The sequence below is a fragment of the Neofelis nebulosa genome, chromosome 13 (genome assembly GCF_028018385.1).
Source record: "Neofelis nebulosa isolate mNeoNeb1 chromosome 13, mNeoNeb1.pri, whole genome shotgun sequence".
Classification (NCBI taxonomy): Eukaryota; Metazoa; Chordata; class Mammalia; order Carnivora; family Felidae; genus Neofelis; species Neofelis nebulosa.
This window is the reverse complement of record NC_080794.1, coordinates 29318870-29338819: the sequence shown is the minus strand read 5'-3', so window position 1 is coordinate 29338819 and position 19950 is coordinate 29318870. Positions and strand designations below refer to the sequence as shown.

The window sequence follows — 19950 nt, the reverse complement described above, 5'->3', positions numbered from 1 at the left end:
TTTTATACACAGGTGTAGCTGCTGCTAAAGATCATGACATAGGAACAACAAATCTCCATGTTGAAGTCTCTGATGTTGTAAACATTCTAGTCTATGTTGGCATAGCCAAAGGAAATGGCATTCTTTCAAAAGCAGGTAAAGAAACTTGAATAGTGGTCTTTGGGATGACAGTTAAATAACCACACACACTAGGACTTATTGTCCAGAATGTCAGCCTCTCAGTAAACAGCAAAGATTGCAAAAAGATTTGCAGCAGATAGAGAGATATTCTGATCTTTATTACTTTAAGAGTGGTTGATTTGCCTGTCTTTTTTTGATATAATAGGAATTTTAGTTTTAAAAATGAGTATTATTATTTGACCTTTGCTATCTGTAAATGTTCTGTTTGTGAAAATAAACCATTAGGCTCACTTATAAACATTTATTGGATATTAGAAACTGGGCACTGGGTGTCTGAAGATGAATAAGATGTGGTTTGTGCCTCAAGCATTCTTCATTTTTTCCTCTCTACTATCAGGGAAGGAATCTTTTCTCCTAAGTAGAAATAAGCTCTCTACCCAGTGTATAGGTTTTAGGTTCCATCCTCTGGATTTCTTTCTGAAACCTCGTTCCACCTGCTGTCCTCTTCTTTATACTTTCCCTCCTGACTGGTTTATTTTCTTTGAAGTAGGAGTACACTCTAGACTATTTCTTCTTTATCAAAAGGAAACGTCTGTCAAATCTTGTCTTCCTCACTGCCATCCTATCACTCCTGCCCTCATAACAGATTCTTTGCTGTCCCTGTCAACCGCCATTCACATTTCAGCTCAGTGCGGGTTGGCCTTGTACCTGCTGCCCTGCTGAAATTACTATTGCTGCAGCCCTCACAACATTCACAGTTTAAGTGGTTTTAGTGGTTTCTTTCTGGTCTTAATACTTACCCTCTGTAATAAATGGCACTGTTAATCACTGCGTCTTCTTCAAATGCTGCCTTTGGCTTCTAGAGTACTAGTCCCCTAGTTCTTAACACCTTATGGAATCACAGGCTTTTCTAGGGTCCGAGAATTTTATTTATTTATTTTTTATCTTTTCTAGTTTGCATTTACTTCATGTGAAATTCTACACATTACCCACCTACCACATACTTCACCAGTTCTATATCTGGAGCCAAGGATGTATCTAAACTTAGTGACTAGGTGCTGAAAACATGGGGGTTCATTTGTAGTATTCACTCTGTTTTTCTGTGTATTTGACAGCTTCCATAAAACACAACCTAAATTCCCCCAAAACTAGAAAATCCTTTTTACACTCTTTTTTAGCTTCTTAGATTGACCCTTGATTATAATAGATAAAAACTCTTTGCCCCGAGCCCCCCCCCCCCCCCCCCCCCCCCCAGGATTTGAGTTGGGCATACTTGGGTTATAGTCTTAGCTCTAATACAGAAATGTGTGACTTATGGTTCAGATTACTGTTCTTTTTAAAGCCTCTGATGCTACATAGTTAATTAACTCTTTTGTGCCTCATTGTACTTCATTCAAATCAACCCCTCTAGCATTTATTTTCCAATACAGAGGTTATACCTGCATTTCTCTTTAACTAGTCTTTCATGTCCTTAAATGCTGAGACTGTTATTTATCTTTATTCTTGCACAATTTCAATCCCTCATTTGTAGCATAGTATTTGGTCTTTTGAGAAAACATCCATTTTAATCCTTTGGCTGTCTTTATCTGAAGCTTTTGCCACTGTTTATAGATGATCCCAAAAAAAAGGAGTGTTTTTTTAAAAAGGAATGTTTCGGGTTAATGCTTAAAACACATCAAGAAATACTGACCTACTGAAAGCATACACTTTTTCCTCCACCTGTAATGGTTCTCCTGCCTCCTGTCTCCTCCTGGGCATATTCTTTCATATAGTTGTCTCCCCCTAGAGGCCTTTATTAAAAAAGATAAGCTTTCTCTACCCCAATAATCCCCCTCCTCCTTTTTTTTTAATTCATAGAACAGTGAAGTTTAATGTCAGAAAACAAATGATCTGGGAAAGTTACTGTTACTCTCCCCCTCCTTAGGGTCAGTGTTTTCTGTTTTCTAACAGTATAACTGTGTGTGTACCTCCTCTCTTAAGAGTCCTATCTAGTCAGGCACTGTGCTGCTCTCGTAGGTCAGTTCTAGGACACTTGGCTCCCTGGTGCTCTTTAGTGACTAATTTGAAAATATTCTCCTATGTTTCAGGAGTACTCAAGAAATTGGAGGAAGAAGATTTGGATGATGTTTTAAGAAAACGATTGAAGGACTCAAGTGAAATACCTGGTGCTCTGTGGCATATTTATGCAGGGAAAGACATTGACAAGATAAGGGAATTTCTTCAAAAGGTATAATTTGGGTTACGAATAGTTTACTTCTTCACCTTGAGAAAGGACTTAGTAATTCTTTCTAAGTTTATTTATGTTTAAAGAGGAGAGAGAGAGCATGAGTGTGAGTGGAGGAGGGAGAATCCCAAGCAGGCTCCCTGCTGTCAGTGCGGAGCCCAACACGGGACTCGATCTCACAAACTGAGATCATGAGCCAAAATCAAGAACTAGTCACTTAACCGACTGAGCCCCTCAGGTGCCCCATGGACTTGTTAATTTTTTTTTTTTTTTTTTTTTAGTGTTTGTTTGTTTGTTTGTTTATTTTGAGAGAGAGAGAATCCCAAGCAGGTTCCACGCTGTCAGCACAAAGCCCAGTGCAGGGCTTGAACTCCTGAACTGTGACATCATAACCTGAACTGAAATCCAGAGTCGAACACTTAACCAACTGAGCCACCCAGGCGCCCCTAGAAATTTTTAACGTAACTTCATTTATCATTCAGCAACATAAGATCATTAAATAATTTTTGCTTCGAAAGAGGACAGGATTTCTTGTTGCTGTTGAAAGTCAGAAACTCCTTTCTCTTACTCCTTTTAAAGCCCATTTCATGTTGAGATATTTGAATGGCAAACTTCTTCTCAGTTGCTAGTGCTCCCCTATCTCCTTTATAGTAAAGAACTAATCTCTTGATGAGTCAGATGTTTCCCTTGGTGAAAAGTAGTAAAAAGTACAGGATACAAAAACTAATATGTCACAGAAACATCTAAAGAAGGTAGGATCTTTATTTTAGTAAAAGTGTCCCTTGAAATTGGTTTTTCAAAGATTAAAAGTTTAGTAATATAAAGGTATTTACCTTTGTACATATATATTTTTTAATGTTTTTTATTTATTTTTGAGAGACACAGACAAAGCATGAGTGGGGGAGGGGCAGAGAGAGAGGGAGACACAGAATCCAAAGCAGGCTCCAGGCTCTGAGCCATCAGCACAGAGCCTGACATGGGCTGGAACCCACGAGCCATGAGATCATGACCTGAGCCGAAGTCAGACGCATAACTGACTGAGACACCCAGGCGCCCCTGTACTTACCTTTCTAAAAAGATCAGGATCAGGAAGTGTTTAAGAAGTCCATACATATGGATGGTTTGGCTCTTGGAAAAAAAGCTACTAAACTGAGCTTTCCCTAATCTCTGTGCTGTACTCTTGAAATAACAGTAAAGAAACCAAATGGATAGAATCTTCATGGGGCAAGGAGGAGCTGAGAAGGTGATAGTATAGGGGTACTTGGGTGTCTCGGCCAGTTAAGCATCTGAGTCTTGACACAGGTCAAGACTCTTGTCTTGTGCTGAGTCTTGTGCTCAGGTCATGATCTCGTGGTTTGGGAGATCAAACCCCAAACCCCTCAGGGCTCTGTGCTGACCCTGTGGAGCCTGCTTGGGATTCTCTCCCTTTCTCTTTCTCTGCCCCTCCCCCGCACTCACTCACTCTCTTTCTCAAAATAAACACATTTTTTTTTAAAAGGTGGTAGTATAATTCGCTTTACTAACAGAACCTCTTTGTGCAATATTGTTGTAATGTCCTTTGGCTTTTCAAATTGTCGTAGAATATTATTACCTTAAGTGCACACATTCCATAAGATTTTAAGAACAAAAGATGGTTAAGATTATTAGAACAAGAGATGGTTATTGTAAAGAAAATTGAAATTTAACTGAACGGGATTTATCATTTCCCTTACTTAAAACTGAGGTATATATTCTAATTTTAATCCATATTGCAGATTTCAAAAGAACAAGGCCTTGAAGTTCTACCAGAACATGATCCAATACGTGACCAAAGCTGGTATGTGAACAGAAAGCTCCGCCAAAGACTGCTTGAGGAATATGGAGTCAGAACTTGCACTCTCATTCAGTTCCTCGGTGATGCCATTGTCTTACCAGCAGGAGCACTTCATCAGGTGCGTACAAACTTATTTCCAACACGTCTATTTACTGAAAGAACCAATTTTGAAAAATGAATTGTTCTGGTAAGTAAGAGAATGACCCGCACCTGTTTGTTTTCCTTAAGAAATTACCAAGATAGCTTTCCCGTGCTTGAAGAGATCTGACATAGTTAAATGGTTTGAGAACTGAAATTATTTTAACATGAGCCAGATTTCCATTTTTGTATTGTTTCTGGTTTAGTGGATGTAAATCTAATTTTTAAGTCTTTTTAAGGGGAAAATGAGATACTATATATTCGGTTCCTGGTAGTGAGACTTAACACTTAAGTTATTAATAAGACTTAGGAGATCACACATTTTCTAAGGCACCAAATTGAGCAGAATGAAGTATTGACTAGACCGTTCGGAAATTCAGGCTTTTGTGTAACTCCCCCCTTGTCAGGTTGCTAACATAGTGATAATGTTTCCAAAGAAAGATAGTACGTAATTTTCATAGCTACTGATCCACAAAATTTAGAAACTAAAACACCTTATCTTTGCTTCTGTGGCTTGACTATGTGGCACTTGGCAAAATGGCATAGTGGGCTTGGAGGATTGTATTAAAAGCATACAGTGGATTCCTATAGACTGGAGCCACTGTGGACCAGCTTAGCCTTCACAGTAACAAAGTGTGTAGGGGAAACCCAAGAACCCAAAAAGCTAGTTTGCCCCAGAGTGGGTTCGCCACCTTTCCCACCACCTGGTTATTAAGATATTATACATATCTCATATGTGTACTTTTACATAAGACATGGAAAATTTTCCACATTTTGTATAACCATATATATGCAATAACTGCCTGTGTAGTGTTGTGACATTGTTATATAATACCACAAATACTCCATAAATGATAATAGTTACTTAGTTTTTAATATGTCAAGCTCAGAGTTAGATTTATCATTCTTAAATATCAAATGGCATTTATGATAGTAAAAAACATAATACACCTGTTTCACTACAATAACTTCCTGGAGGAAAAAATATATTAAATGTGTTGATTAAATTAATACATTATTTATATTAAATTGTTTTATTGTCCCATGGTCAGTGATCAGAGTTGTTTCATTTTTGATTCAGCTTTATTTTTTCATTAATTTTTCTTAAGTTTTTTATTCATTTATTTGTTTTGAGAGAGAGATTGTGAGTAGGGGAGGAGCAGAGAGAGAGAGGGAGAGAATCCCAAGCTCGAACCCACTAGCCGTGAGATCATGACCTGAGCAGAAACCAAGAGTCACTCAACCGACTGAGCCACCCAGGTGTCCCTATGGTTAAAGTTTAAATGGGATTCACCCCACATCACCCCCCCCCCCTTTTTTTTTTTTGCCTTCTAGTCTCTTATCAGAAAAGAGCTAATCAGTAACAAAAAAATAAAATATCCTCAATGAAGCAGTCTTTTTAAGAGAATAGTGCAGTGAATCTTTTTGTAAATAGAAAGAATTCTTTGATAATATGAAACAAGTTCCCCTGAAAATCCTTACATATTTAATTTTATCTAGTATCTACTTTCTTCAAGTTAATAAAACTGTACAGTGTAGTTTTTTAAATCGAGGTATAATTTTATATATGTGCATTCTATGAGTTTTGAGAACTATATAGTGAGGTAACAACACAACAAAATAGTGAACACTTCCATGACTCCTAAAAATTCCCTCCTGCCCCTTATTAGTCAACTTTTCCAACTTGACTTTCCAACAACCACTTGTTTCCTCCTATAGTTCTGCCTGTATTAGAATGTCCTATGATATGTCGCCCTTAGAATCTGACTTTTCTTACTCAACATGTAATACATTTGAGATTTATCCATGTTGTGTGTATCAGTATTTGGTTTCTTTTGATTACTGGGTAGTTGTTCTGTGTATAAATATAATGTTGTTGTTTTTTTTTTAATCCACTTACCAATTAAAGAATATTTGGGGGGCGCCTGGGTGGCGCAGTCGGTTAAGCGTCCGACTTCAGCCAGGTCACGATCTCGCGGTCCGTGAGTTTGAGCCCCGCGTCAGGCTCTGGGCTGATGGCTCGGAGCCTGGAGCCTGTTTCCGATTCTGTGTCTCCCTCTCTCTCTGCCCCTCCCCCGTTCATGCTCTGTCTCTCTCTGTCCCAAAAAAATAAATAAAAAATGTTGAAAAAAAAAATTTTTTAAAAAAAAATAAAAAATAAATAAAAAAAAAAAAAAAGAATATTTGGGTGGTTTCCATCTGGGGACAGTGATAAGTCAGTACTTATTGTCAGTTTTGTTTGCAAGCATTTGAATACATGTGCATTGGTATCTCGTACTTTTAATTTACATTTTCTTAATAACCAGGTATGTTTAGCATCTTTTCATGTCCTTATTTGCTATCATCTTTATATCCATTTTGGTAAATGTGTGTTCAAATATTTTGTACATTTTCGCAGTTGGGTTTTTTTTTCTTTTTCTAAAAAAATATTTTAATGTTTATTTTTGAGAGAGATAGAGTGTGAGTGGGGAAGGGGCAGAGAGAGAGAGGGAGACACGGAATCTGAAACAGGCTCTAAGCTCTGAGCTGTCAGCAACCGAGTTCGACTCAGGGCTCGAACTCCGTAATGGCGAGATAATGGCCTAGGCTGAAGTCACATGCTTAACCTACTGATCCACCCAGGCACCCCCTTAATGGTGTCTTCTAAAGAGAAGTGTTTTAATTTTGATGAAGTTCAGGTGATCAGTTTTTTTCTTTTATGTATCATACTTTTATTATTGTTGTAATTCCAAAATTTTTGTGTAGCCCAAGATCACAAATATTTTCTTATACGTTTTCTTCTATAAGCTTTATTGTTGTTAGTCTTAAATTTAGGTCTGTGACTAGTTTTTAGTTAATTTTTGTACATAGTGCAAAGTATTGGACCGAGGTTTTTTGTTTTTTGTTTGCATATGGACATATCAGTTCTATTATCTGTTGAAAGGACTATTTTCAAATAATTTTTATGTTTAAATGTAATACATTTATATGATTTTTAAGAATTCAAACAGTACAAAGGGTTCACAGTAAAAATTCCGTCTTTTTCTCACCTTTGCCCCCAGCTCCTCTCCTTCAAAGGTAACCAGTGTTGGGGCGCCTGGGTGGCGCAGTCGGTTAAGCGTCCGACTTCAGCCAGGTCACGATCTCGCGGTCCGTGAGTTCGAGCCCCGCGTCAGGCTCTGGGCTGATGGCTCGGAGCCTGGAGCCTGTTTCCGATTCTGTGTCTCCCTCTCTCTCTGCCCCTCCCCCGTTCATGCTCTGTCTCTCTCTGTCCCAAAAATAAATAAAAAAAAAAAAAAAAAAAGTTGAAAAAAAAAGGAAAAAAAAAAAGGTAACCAGTGTTACCACAGAGATTCTATGCCATGTACATGTCTCTCTGCTGCTGCTTTTTTGGGGGAAAAAACCATGTTTTCTCAAAATACTAGGCAGAGTGATACTGTTAAAAAGTTTTGTTCATAGAACACTCCACTCAAAGCTTCCCCAGGCCATAAATGATCTTTATTTGTATCCTGTCCATGCTCTCATGTATACACACACGCGCGCACACACACACATACACAATTTCACTGCCTTCCTCCCCTACTTCTCTCCTCCTTACTTCTCTCTGACCACCCTGCCTGCCATTGCTACCGTTTTCACATACACCATACATGTTTGTACCCCAGGGCCTTTGTACTTGCTAATCCTTTGGCCTGGAATTCTTTTTTCAGATATCTGTTATAAGACTTCCTTCTTAACATTCTTTACAGGCTTTATTTGCTCAAATGTCACCTTCCTCACTCTAGTTGTTTTTTGTTTTTTTTTTTTTAATTTTTAAAAAATGTTTATTACAGAAAGCAAACAGGGGAGGGGCAGAGAGAGAGGGAGACACAGAATCCAAAGCAGGCTCCAGGCTCTAGACTCTGAACTGCCAGCAAAGAGCCCAATGCAGGGCACGAACCCAGAGACCGCAAGAAAATGACCTGAGCTGAAGTCGGCCGCTTAACCAACTGAGCCACCCAGGCATCACACTCACCCTAGTTTTTTTTTTTTTTTTTTTTTAATTTTTTTTAACGTTTATTTATTTTTGAGACAGAGAGAGACAGAGCATGAACAGGGGAGGGTCAGAGAGAGGGAGACACAGAATCCGAAACAGGCTCCAGGCTCTGAGCTGTCAGCACAGAGCCTGACGCGGGGCTTGAACTCACGGACCGCGAGATCATGACCTGAGCCGAAGTCGGCCGCTTAACCAACTGAGCCACCCAGGCGCCCCTCACCCTAGTTTTAAACTGCAAATTGTGTCTCCCAGTTCCCTGTCATCTCCCCTGCTTTATTTTCCTCCATTTTGGTCATCACCTTCTAATATTATTCATAATTTACTTAATTTATTTATTGTCTTTTAATCCACACTGGAATAGAAGGTTCTTGAGGACAGAGCTTTCTGTTTTTCATTGCCGTCTCCCATGTTTAGGATAATACATTTAAATATTTGTAAGTCCTGACAGCTTGAAAATATGTTCCCATATACAACATATTTTCACACAAGTACAGATGAAAACAAAGTTATGACTTTCCACAATTTATATATATTGTGCTCTTTGTACAAACATGTCAATTTTAGCCTCATTCTGTATGTGTCTTCTCTGGCCACTTCAGAAAGTTGACTTAGGTTGGAATATAACTTCCACTTATGACTGTACACATAAGTACATAGAAAAACATGCTCTCTTTTGAGCTAGGTAGAAATATCACTTAGATTCTAGAGAGCAAATTTCATCGTAGATTTCTAGAGTATAAAAGATATCCCACTCCAGTACACTGAAACTGCATGGATAACCTAGACTGGCAGATTCTATTCTGAGCTTCGCCGCTAGCTCGCTGAGTGCTCTAGGACAGCTCTGCGGCAGATTTTGGCATAGAATCGCCAGCTATAAGCACAACAGTTTCTGTCTTCTTTTCCTTATGTGGTGTGATAATGACAGCATGATTATTTGTACTCTGTTGAAAGGGTGCTGTCCATGACTCACAAGTGATGATAACGTGGTTTTGAGAGAAAATTAAAAGGAAAAAAACCGTTCACCATATTAACTTGGATTTGAGATGTATTACCATTTACAACTCATTTAGTCCTTAGAGGTCCTGAAAACTTTTCGTTGATGACTTCACTTCCAACAGACTACAGGTAGCCCTTAAAATAAACCCAAACTCTAATTAGTGGTTCTTGTGCTTTAAAAATACATCAGAATTTCCTCAAGGGCTTAATCAAATACAGATTGCTAGACCCCACCCCTAGAATTTCTGATTCAGTGGGTCCAAGGGGGGACCTGAAATTTTGCATTTCTAACAAGTTCCCAGGTGATGCTGATGGTACTCTCTGAGGACCACGCCTCGAAAACCAGGCAGATAAGAAGCCCTTGCAAATCCAGGGCATCTATCAAAACATGGCTTTGACCAAATGATCCATTGTATTCTTTGGTTTGTCATCAGTGAGCACTTTGAGAGGCCTAGCTGAGGGAAAGTATCATTGACACAACTCTCCATATGTATTAACTACTCAGGGCACCTGGTGGCTCAGTCGGTTGAGCATCCGACTCCAGCTCAGGTCATGATCTCACAGTTTGTGGGTTCGAGCCCTGCATCAGGCTCTGTGCTGACCACTTGCTTAGAGCCTGGAGCCTGTTTCAGATTCTGTGTCTCTTTCTCTCTCTGCCCCTCCCCTGCTCACACTTTGTCTCACTTTGTTTCTCAAAAATAAATAAATAAAATTAAAAAAAAAAAAAGAACTTCCCTCTTCAGTTAGTTGCCGGCTTATCTTCACTGGCAAACATGACTGAATCTGTGAAAGTCTGATATATCATTAGATGGGGCAGGTGGACCTTCACCTCCAGGATTTCCTTGGTCTTAGCTCTAGTACCCTGACATTCATAGTGACCTTTATTTTAAAAGAAACCCCCCCCCCCTTTTTTTTTCCTTTTTTAAAGCCACAGTGGTGTTGGGTGGCTCAGTTGGTTAAGTATCTGACTCTTGATTTCGGTTCAGGTCATGATCTTATAGGATCAAGCCCTATGTTGGGCTCTGTCTGCTTAGGATTCTCTCTCCCTTCTCTTTCTCCCTCTCTCTGCCCCTCCGCTGCTCACACATGTGCACTCACTTTCTCTCTCAAAATAAAAAAAAACTTTATTAAAAAAAAAGTCACAAAATCTTCAGTGATAAATTTGTCCTTAACTATTTATCTTCATTGATTGTGTTTGGCCATTTGTAGTGAGTTTATAATATTGCTACTTGTGAATTCTCTGCATTCATAATGCTAAAAGGACTTTTGCAAAATCTTTCACTCTGAAGTTCTCACAAGTCACTTGTGTATATGACAATCAGTGGCAAGATAATAACCTGTGAACAGAAAGAGTTACACTTTTTAACAGTACCTGTTTATGATTATAATTGGTCCTGAAGGCAAGTATGAATAAGACAGTTTGTCAAGAAGGTGAGAAATTTGACTCAAAGATGGCCCAGAATTAATAAGTGGAACGAAGAGTTCAAATGTGTTCTTGACTCTTCACACTAACTGTAAGCCTTTATGTAAAATGTATCAAGTTGAGGTCATTAGAAAACATAACGGCATTTTTTTTTTTAGTTTATTTTTTGAGAGAGTGAGTGAACACGAGTAGGGGAGGGGCAAAGAGAGGGAGACAGAATCCCAAGCAGGTTCTTTGCTATCACAGATGTGGGGCTCTAACTCACGAACTGTGAGATCATGACCCAAGCTGAAATCAGATGCTTAACCGACTGAGCCACCCAGGAGCCCAGAAAACGTAATAGTATTTATAAGCAATAATAAATGTCATGGTCCTAAAAATGATTTTAAAACAACCATAAACTGGTAAAACCAACAGAATCAACTTTTTCAGAACTCTGGAATTTAATCCAAATTTACATCAACCAGGGGACTGCTCAGTAAAGAAAAGGACAGCTGATTTGGGGCATTTAGAAAATCTCTGGCAGGTCACTGCCTGACCACAGATAATGGAACAGCGACTTCAGTGATCACACCCAACAAGGAATAATACAGTCTTAACAGAAATAGTGTTGAAAAGTCACAAAAAATATAGATGACTCCAGCCTTCAGCAGTCAGCAGCAAACCCTAAGGCACAGGGAGAATCTGACTTCCAGTAACCACATTATAATGTTCAGGTGTCCATTTTTCAGGAAAAAGTTACAAGGCATAAACAGAAACCATAAAGTAATGCCTAATAACAGGGGAAGAACAATTGACATAAATTGTCCCTCCTCAAGGAAGCCCAGACATTGGACTTACTAGACATAGACTTTAAGTCATGTGTCATAAGTGTACTCAAAGAGCTAAAGGACTCTGGTAAAGAAAATCAGGAAGATGATGTATGAACAAGATTAGAATATCAATGAAGAGAAAAATTACAAGTAGATGCAGACATGCTAAAAGGTACACGGCAGAACTTTTGAAGGCCTAATCCCCACAGTACATTCAGATAAGTGAAAGGACATTTGGAGAGTGTATGCTGGACTGAGTTAATACAGGACCGAGTTAATATAGGACTATAAAGCATCTGTTAGACAAAATGTTACAGGAGCTGGGTTCCTGTTGGCTTGCCATTTGTTGGCTGATTTATCTTGGAACAGGCACTGAACTTCTTATCCATCATTTCCTGTTCTGTGAAATAGAGCATCTGTTCTAGAGACACATGGTGAAGATCCAGCGAGACTATATAGCAGTGCTGAAAATGTGAGGCATCACTGTGTTCGTCCTACAGAAGAACCAACAACCTAGTGACTAACGGAAGAGAATGTTTATATATGCTACCAAGTTATCAGTAGAGGCACAGTGCTTGACTTAAAGAACTCTGCAGACTTGAGCAGGTGGACATTATTCCCAGAGGAGAAATTCCAGCACTTTTGGAATCCATCACTCTATCACATTTTTTCACAGTTCTCTATCCCCACTTACTATCTTACTTTTCACACCTCCCAATTAGACTTATTTTCATCTTTTAAAAATTAGAATTAATTTAAATGTTTAGTTTTCAGTTATTTCTCCTTTCCCAGGAATTTTATGATGTCTTTAAATATCACTGTAAGACCTAGAACATCACAAAAATCTGGACTGGATCAGCTTTGTTCTCTCTCTGTCATTATACTAAGCATTAATAATAAAAAAAAAAAATAACAATTCCAAGAAATAGTGAAGTACCAAGTCAGTTTGTACATGGTATATAAATAACATAAAATTGGTTTTTTGTGAAAACCATTTTAGTCAGGGGAGACATCAGTTGTAGTAATATTGCCACTAGAGACTGAATGTATCTTTAGTTGTTTAATTTGAAAGGCAAAAATAAAATCCTAGGATAATTCTAAAACTGTCATGAGCAATAGATCTGTCTAGAATTAGATTTCTTCCCAGTTTTTCACAAACTAAATTTCATTTCTTATGCTTTAACCCACTCTCTGGTGTAAAAATTAACAGTGAAATGACCCAGATGATGAAAGCCAGAGGAGCGACATCGGATTGTTTGCACCAAACAGGGAAGCAGATCCTATCAGCTGCACTCTTTTTTTTTTTTTTTTAAGTAACACCAAGAAATCCACCATGACCAAATTGGTAATTTAGAATCGAACTATTAGCCTCTCTGAAGGATTTCTGGAAAAGTTCTTTTCATCATTTAAAAATACTACATTTACACAGTCCCTCCACATGAAAGCTTTTCAGTGATAGAACTCTCATAAAAGCGTGGTGTTCTGCTTTGAAATGCATTTGATGTTCAGGAGAAAATAAGTTCTCTGGTATTCCTGCCTCCTAAAATTTTTATTTTACTGTTTTGTTTCGGGGATAGGTACAGAATTTTCACAGCTGTATTCAGGTAACTGAAGACTTTGTGTCTCCAGAACATCTTGTACAGTCATTTCATTTAACACAGGAACTGAGACTCTTGAAGGAGGAAATCAATTACGATGATAAACTACAGGTAGGAGATGAATTTTCTAGCTGACTCCTGTTCTTATGTGCCTTTTATATTCAGAAATACGATATGTGCATAACCGCTTAGGCAGTCATTGTCCTTGTTTGTCACATTAGGATAACAACCACAGCTTAATAACAGTATGCATTTAACTGTATGATTTTCAGTGGCCCTTATTTTAACTTTCAGTTTAACATTTTTTTAACTTTGACGTTTATTTTATTTTGAGTGTATCTTTCCCTCATTAAGAAAAAAAAAAAGCTTTAATTTATCTCCAGTTAAGTGATTAGAAATATCAAAATCTCTTTCAGGTTAAAAATTTATTGTATCATGCAGTTAAGGAAATGGTGAGAGCTTTGAAGATACATGAAGACGAAGTAGAGGATATGGAAGAAAATTAGGTGTGGTCCAGTTTGATACTTTTAGGCCATTGAACTGTAATTACTTTCGAACGATGATAAGTATGCACATTGACTTAAGCTTCATAAAACCATCAGTGCCAAGAAATTCTCTTTTGTAGCAATTACTTGTTACTGATACCGCAGCAGTATAGCATAAGTCACAGTTCCTGTGATGCAATGTTAGTTATGAAAACAAGCTAAATTTAAAAAGCAGCACTTCATGGCTGTTTTTGTATTATAGTGTATATGATGTTTGTGAAAATGCCAGATTTAAAATGATGTATTTATTTTTGACAAAAAAAAACCACAAAATTCTACGCTATATTGTTGATCAAGTGTAAATGTGACCTTGTACAGTTTACTAAAATAACGGATATTTTTCACTACATTGAGACAGTTACTGTGAGAATAGGACACAAACACCAGCTATTGCCTGCATTTGGGAAATTGCTGAATCGCACAGCATTCATGTCATAATCAGAAATTACTGCCAAATAATTGTAAAATTTGTAAAATATGAAGTATATAAAGTAGATACTAAATACGGACACTTCAATATTTTGTTGAAGCTATTGACTGTACAATTTAACATTTTCAAAAGGTGTAATTTATTTAAAATTGTCTCATTTTGGTAAAATTTATGTGAACTTTTAAAGCTAAATATTAAACTTAATATGCTATGTAAATATATACATATATACATTTAATGATGTATTTTTTTAAAACATTGGCTTGCTTTTATTTGTTAAAAGTGCAAGTGTTACATATGGCTTTGTACATTAAAGTTGAAAGGGGTTTTACATTTTCCATTAAAAGGACTTTATCAAAAAATGGCGTGTTCCAGAGTTCTTCCTTTTATGATGTGCATACTACCAAGGATTCATCATCATGATGACTACTAAGCATTTTCTTACAATGTTCTCTTCTAGGACATTTTTCCTTTGTTTTATAAGTTTTGTGCTTTTCTTTAGACTTTATGGGCCATCACAAGTGCCTCAACTCATTTGTCCTGTGGCACAACTGAAAAAAGGAATACCAGTAACTACTATTTGTTATTTATGAACACATTTTCACTGAAAGAAGAATGCATATGTGAATTTTTAAAGCCATGATTATGCGCGTATGTGATCAGTTTCAAGTAAGTGTGTTTCACCACAGAGCTAGCTGATAAGATAGTTTTGGGGGTGGGAGGAAGACAGGGGACACAGTGGCCTACAGTCAGCCAGTCTAGGTCGAATATGAGTTCTGCTACTTACTGTGTGGCCCTGGTAAGTTGCTTTAATTCACAGTCTTCATTTTAATAGCTATTACCAGTTGGTTACTCTGAGGCTCACATAGACCTATCCATTTGAATGTTCCTGGAAATACGTCATCCTCCACTGACACCTGCAGGATACTGAAGGGGACAGCCTTTTCTTCTCATTTGAAAGCACATAGTTAAAAAGAAAAAAGTAGTAAGTAGCCCAAGTTGTGACCATGCAAGTTGCTTTGTTTATATCTACCATCGTTAATTTTTTTTAATGTTAATTTGTATTTTTGAGAGAGGGTGTGCAAGTGGGGGAAGGACAGAGAGAGAAGACAGATCCAAAGCAGGCTCCAGGCTCTGAGCTATCAGCACAGAACCCAATGCGGGGCTCAAACTCCTGAACCGCAGGATCATGACTGAGCCACCCAGGTGCCCCTATGTGTACCATCTTTTAACTCCCTGTGGGCTATGATGTCACCTACTCCAGGCAATATTCAGCCAGGACTATGAGGTTACGGGTCACATTAATGTCCCACGTGACACAGGGGTTAATGGGATGGGTGACGACTACTTGGCTAGAAACACTGGGCTGAGGAATCGTTCAAATGATAATGTGAATCTTCTAAGTTTTTGACCTTTTTAATACTATTTTTTTAAACATGTTTCAGTTCATTTAAATGGTATTTGCTGCTTAACACTTTCAAAAGTCCCATCTGATTTAATTTTGATGTGAAATTAATTTCAAGCCCAAGATATTAATTCTGGAGTAGACTGCCTGCTGCTCCATAGTCTGCCAAGAACCTAAAGTCTTGTGACTTTTTTCCAAAAGGTTTCAAAAGGTTTTGCTGCTTTTGCTGTTGTTTGAGCCACCTTTTAACCGTACTACAACCCCTACAAGAGAGGCTGAAACTAAGGCAGATCAAGCCTGGCAGTGTGGCTTCTTTCAAAACAAACTCATCTGATACAAGTATTCTATCCATGGTCTGAATTCCATGCTAGTGACCTAATTCTTGGTAAGGCAGGGTGGAGAGAGTGGACTATAATGCTCTCATCATTAAAGACGTGACTTTTTGGAATGCTATGAGTTGTTTTACCGGTCACATCCCTGGTGGAGCGATTCCTCTGCCCATTTAGCTTGTTTCCTTCATCCTTTTGGTTAGCTCAGATGCTTCTCACATATGAAACCATCTGAGCATGTCCGTTTCCTCCAGACAGTGATGGAGTACATAATAAATGTGTAAAATAATCTTCAAAGAGACTATACAGGGAAACTTGTGCTGAATATTTAGATCCCTCCCATTTTACTTTAATTTGGACTTGAATTTGAATTCTTTTTCCTGACTAATGATTTACATGAGTCCAAACCCATTTCCCTTCTGCCCAGCACATTCTGGGATTGGAACACCCATAAAATGTGTCGTTCTTGATGCTTCCCTTTGATAGATGGAGTATGCGTTTGGTGATATCTGTGTAAGATTAGTGAGCTTCAGAAGAAAAATGTGCTCTCATACCTTTGTTCTGCGTGTGTACATATACAGTGATGTAAATTTGGCATTTTTTTTTTTTTTTTTAACATTTATTGTTGAGAGAGCACAAGCAGGGGAGGGGCAGAGAGAGAGGAAGACACAGAATCTGAAGCAGGCTTCAGTCTCTGAGCTGTCAGCACAGAGCCCGACCCCGCGAAATGCAAGATCATGACCTGAGCCACCCAGGTGCTGCCCCTCCCCCGTTTTTTTTGTTTTGTTTTTTGGGGGTTTGTTTTTGCTTTTGTTTTTTTGTTTGTTTGTTTTTTAGCATCTTCTATTCCTAAATGCCAACCTATCAAAGATCATCTCCCAGATCAGATCAGGAATGCTGGCCATGGAAGAGGGGGAAAAAAAGAAAATTACTTAATTACCATTCTACAGCTATTCAGTATACTGTGCACTATGAATACTGGGATGTAGCAAGTGGCCAAGATTCAGACTCAAGTTATGACATACCTAGTTTCACAGTAATTAACCTTGATAGTGACACCTTCCAACCGAGTAGTATATAGTTTGGCTCTCACAGAAATCTGGTTCTTTTAATGAAAGCAAAGTTCCTTTCAAACAAAAATGAAATGTTGGCGAGCCCCAGGTCACTGGCTGCACACAAAGTGGGTTCCCTTTCCTGACTGGAGAGATTTTCACAGCTGACTTAAGCTGTTCACTCAGTTGTCTGTAAATGAGCCAACCAGCTGCCCTTAAGCCTGGAGGATTGCCTGTCTTTTCTGTCTTGTCTTACGAAAAAGACCTCAGCCCTGGGGTCAGTGGAGGGGCAAATCAAGAATGGTGTGTTGTATGTGTGGGTCACAGCTGGACTCCCATTTTGAGAGGAGATACATTCCCCGGACAAATGAGCCCAACAATGCGCTACTGTCCCCTGGTCTTTGACCCCAGGTTTGACAGATGATGAAAAGATTTGGGGGGCTGGGTCGGTGAACAAACCAAAATGAAGAAGTGCAAAACAAGGTGGAGAGCCAGCATGGTCCTCTGCCAACATAGGATGGTAACTGATTCAGAGGTCCTACCAAGCTAGTAAAGAATACAGGGGCGGCGGCGGGGAGTACAAGATCAGTGCTGATGTTTTGTTAGCAAACTTTTTTCCAATCAGTTCCTAAAAATCCCTGCACTATGCTGGTGAAAACCACAGGACTTTTAAAGGAGGAAAAACAAGGATTTGGGCATAACATTAAAAAACTTATCAGTGACACATTTTAAAAAGTGAGGCAGGAGCACCTGGATGGCTCAGTCGGTTGGGTGTCCGACTTCAGCTCAAGTCATGACTTCATGGTTGGTGAGTTCAAGCCCCGCATTGGGCTCTGTGCTGACAGCTTGGAGCCTGGAGCCCCCCCACCCCACCCCCACCCCCCACACTCGCTCTCGCGCTCTCTCTTGTGTCTCAAAAATAAATATGAAAAAAAAATTTTTTAAAGTGAGGCAGCAGTGTCTTAACATGTTAAATATTTAAGAATAGGTTAACACTATAAAATAAATGGCACTTTACCCTAAAGAAGAAAGAGTAGAAATTTGCATTGGAAATGGGCATCGGAAGGGTTGCTGCTTGGTGAGAAATACTGTGCCATGTTGGAAGAAGGGTTGTGTGGAATTAGAGGGGAAGGTGTAATACCGGGTGTGGATGGATGGAAAGGTGTGGCTCAGCACCAGCATGAAGGTTCAGATGATGAAGTTTTCTGCGTTCACTTAAGTTTTCCTTGCAGGCAAAATTGCCCCTTAAACATAAAGTTCACATCGTGCTCAAATTGTTCCCTATAAATTTATGTTGGGACAGATTTGCAAGCAGCAGACAGGGAAGAGTATGGAGCCTGAATAAAGGCTCGAGTTCACCCAAAGCAGGTACTATGCCATTCTAACTTTTAAACTAAATATTTCTAGCAGTGTTGTAAACCCACAGATTCACCACTACATAACCACAAAAAGACAATGAAAAATAGCATTTAAAAATAGCCAAAGATGGGGGCACTTGGCTGGCTCAGTTGTTAGAACATGCAACTCTTAATCTCAGTGTCTTGAGTTTGAGCCCCACGTGGGGTTTTAGAGATTACTTTTATTTTTTTTAATTTTAGAGCATACGTGAGCAGGGGAGAGAGAATCAAGCAGGTTCTGCACCCAGCACGGCAGCACAGAGGCCAATGCAGGTTTCAATCCCCTGGGATCGTGACCTCATCCAAAATCAAGAGTCGGATGCTCAACTGACTGAGCCACCCAGGCACTTCTAAAAAAAATGTTTAAAATAAATAATAGATTAAAAACAAATAGTCAAAGTCCAAGTCTCTCTGTCTTGAATTGTGAGCCTGTTCATTCTGTCACCAGTCTTCCAATAATATGAGCCTCTCTTCAAAAATTCAACAAATACCTCAAGTAGTCTATACAACTTTTTTTTAAAAATTGTGAAATTCTAACTTCACTATAGTTAACATAGCGTTCTGTTTCAGGCGTACAGTAGAGTGATCCGACAGTCCTATAATTGAGTTCTCATCACAATAAGTTTCACCCTCACCTGTTTCACCCATCCTCTCACCCACCTCCCCTCTGGTAACTGTCACTTTTCTATAGTCAAGAGTCTTTTTGGTTTGTCTCTTTTTTCTTTGTTGATTAATTCCACATGAGTGAAATCATGCTATTTTTCTTTGACTTATTTTACTTAGATTTATATTCCCTTGATTCATCTGTGTAGTCGCAAATGGCAAGATTTCATTCCTTTTTATGGCTGAGTAATAGTCCATTGTATACATACACCACATCTTTATCCATCATCTATCTATCCATGCAACTTGGGCTGCTTCTGTAATTTGGCTATTGTAAATAATGCTGCAGTAAACATAGGGGCACATATATCTTTTCAAATTAGTGTTTTTGTACTTTGGAGGTAAATACCCAGTAGTGGAATTACTGGATCATATGGTAGTTCTATTTTTAATATTTTGAGGAACCTCCATACTGTTTTCCACAGTGGCCATATTAGTTTGCATTCCTACCAACAGTGCAAGAGGGTTCCTTTCTCTCCACATCCTTGCCAACTCTTGTTGTTTCTTGTGTTTTTTATTTTAGCCATTCTTTGCAATATGATGGGAGGTGATATCTATGGTTTTGATTTGCTTTTCCCTGACGATGAATGATGTTGAGCATCTTTTCATGTGTCTGTTGTCCATCTTATGTTTTCGTTAGAGAAATGTCCGTTCAGGTCTTCTGCTCATTTTGTAATTGGATTATTTGCTTTTCTCATGTTGGGTTGTGTAAATTCTTTTTTTTTTTTTTTTTTTTTTTTCAACATTTTTTTATTTATTTTTGGGACAGAGAGAGACAGAGCATGAACGGGGAGGGGCAGAGAGAGAGGGAGACACAGAATCGGAAACAGGCTCCAGGCTCCGAGCCATCAGCCCAGAGCCTGACGCGGGGCTCGAACTCACGGACCGCGAGATCGTGACCTGGCTGAAGTCGGACGCTTAACCGACTGCGCCACCCAGGCGCCCCTGTAAATTCTTTATATATTTTGGATACTAACCCTTTATTGAATA

At 38.7% G+C, this 19950-nt stretch overlaps 1 protein-coding gene and 1 long non-coding RNA gene across 6 annotated transcripts in view; both read left to right on the top strand.

Moving 5' to 3' along the window:
- JMJD1C (jumonji domain containing 1C) overlaps positions 1-14477 on the top strand; it is a 264455-nt gene extending 249978 nt beyond the window's left edge. For all 5 annotated transcript variants that reach the window (XM_058696459.1, XM_058696457.1, XM_058696458.1 and 2 more), the window contains 5 exons: positions 13-135; positions 2208-2347; positions 4099-4275; positions 13119-13250; positions 13556-14477. In XM_058696459.1, the coding sequence (XP_058552442.1) occupies positions 13-135; positions 2208-2347; positions 4099-4275; positions 13119-13250; positions 13556-13645 (662 nt within the window). In that variant the 3' untranslated portion in view covers positions 13646-14477. The remainder of the gene's footprint in view (positions 1-12; positions 136-2207; positions 2348-4098; positions 4276-13118; positions 13251-13555) is intronic.
- On the top strand, positions 6477-8080 carry LOC131492724 (uncharacterized). The gene is made up of 2 exons (XR_009252260.1): positions 6477-7352; positions 7606-8080. It is a non-coding gene; the product is annotated as an uncharacterized LOC131492724 (long non-coding RNA).
- Positions 14478-19950: the final 5473 nt, after the last annotated feature.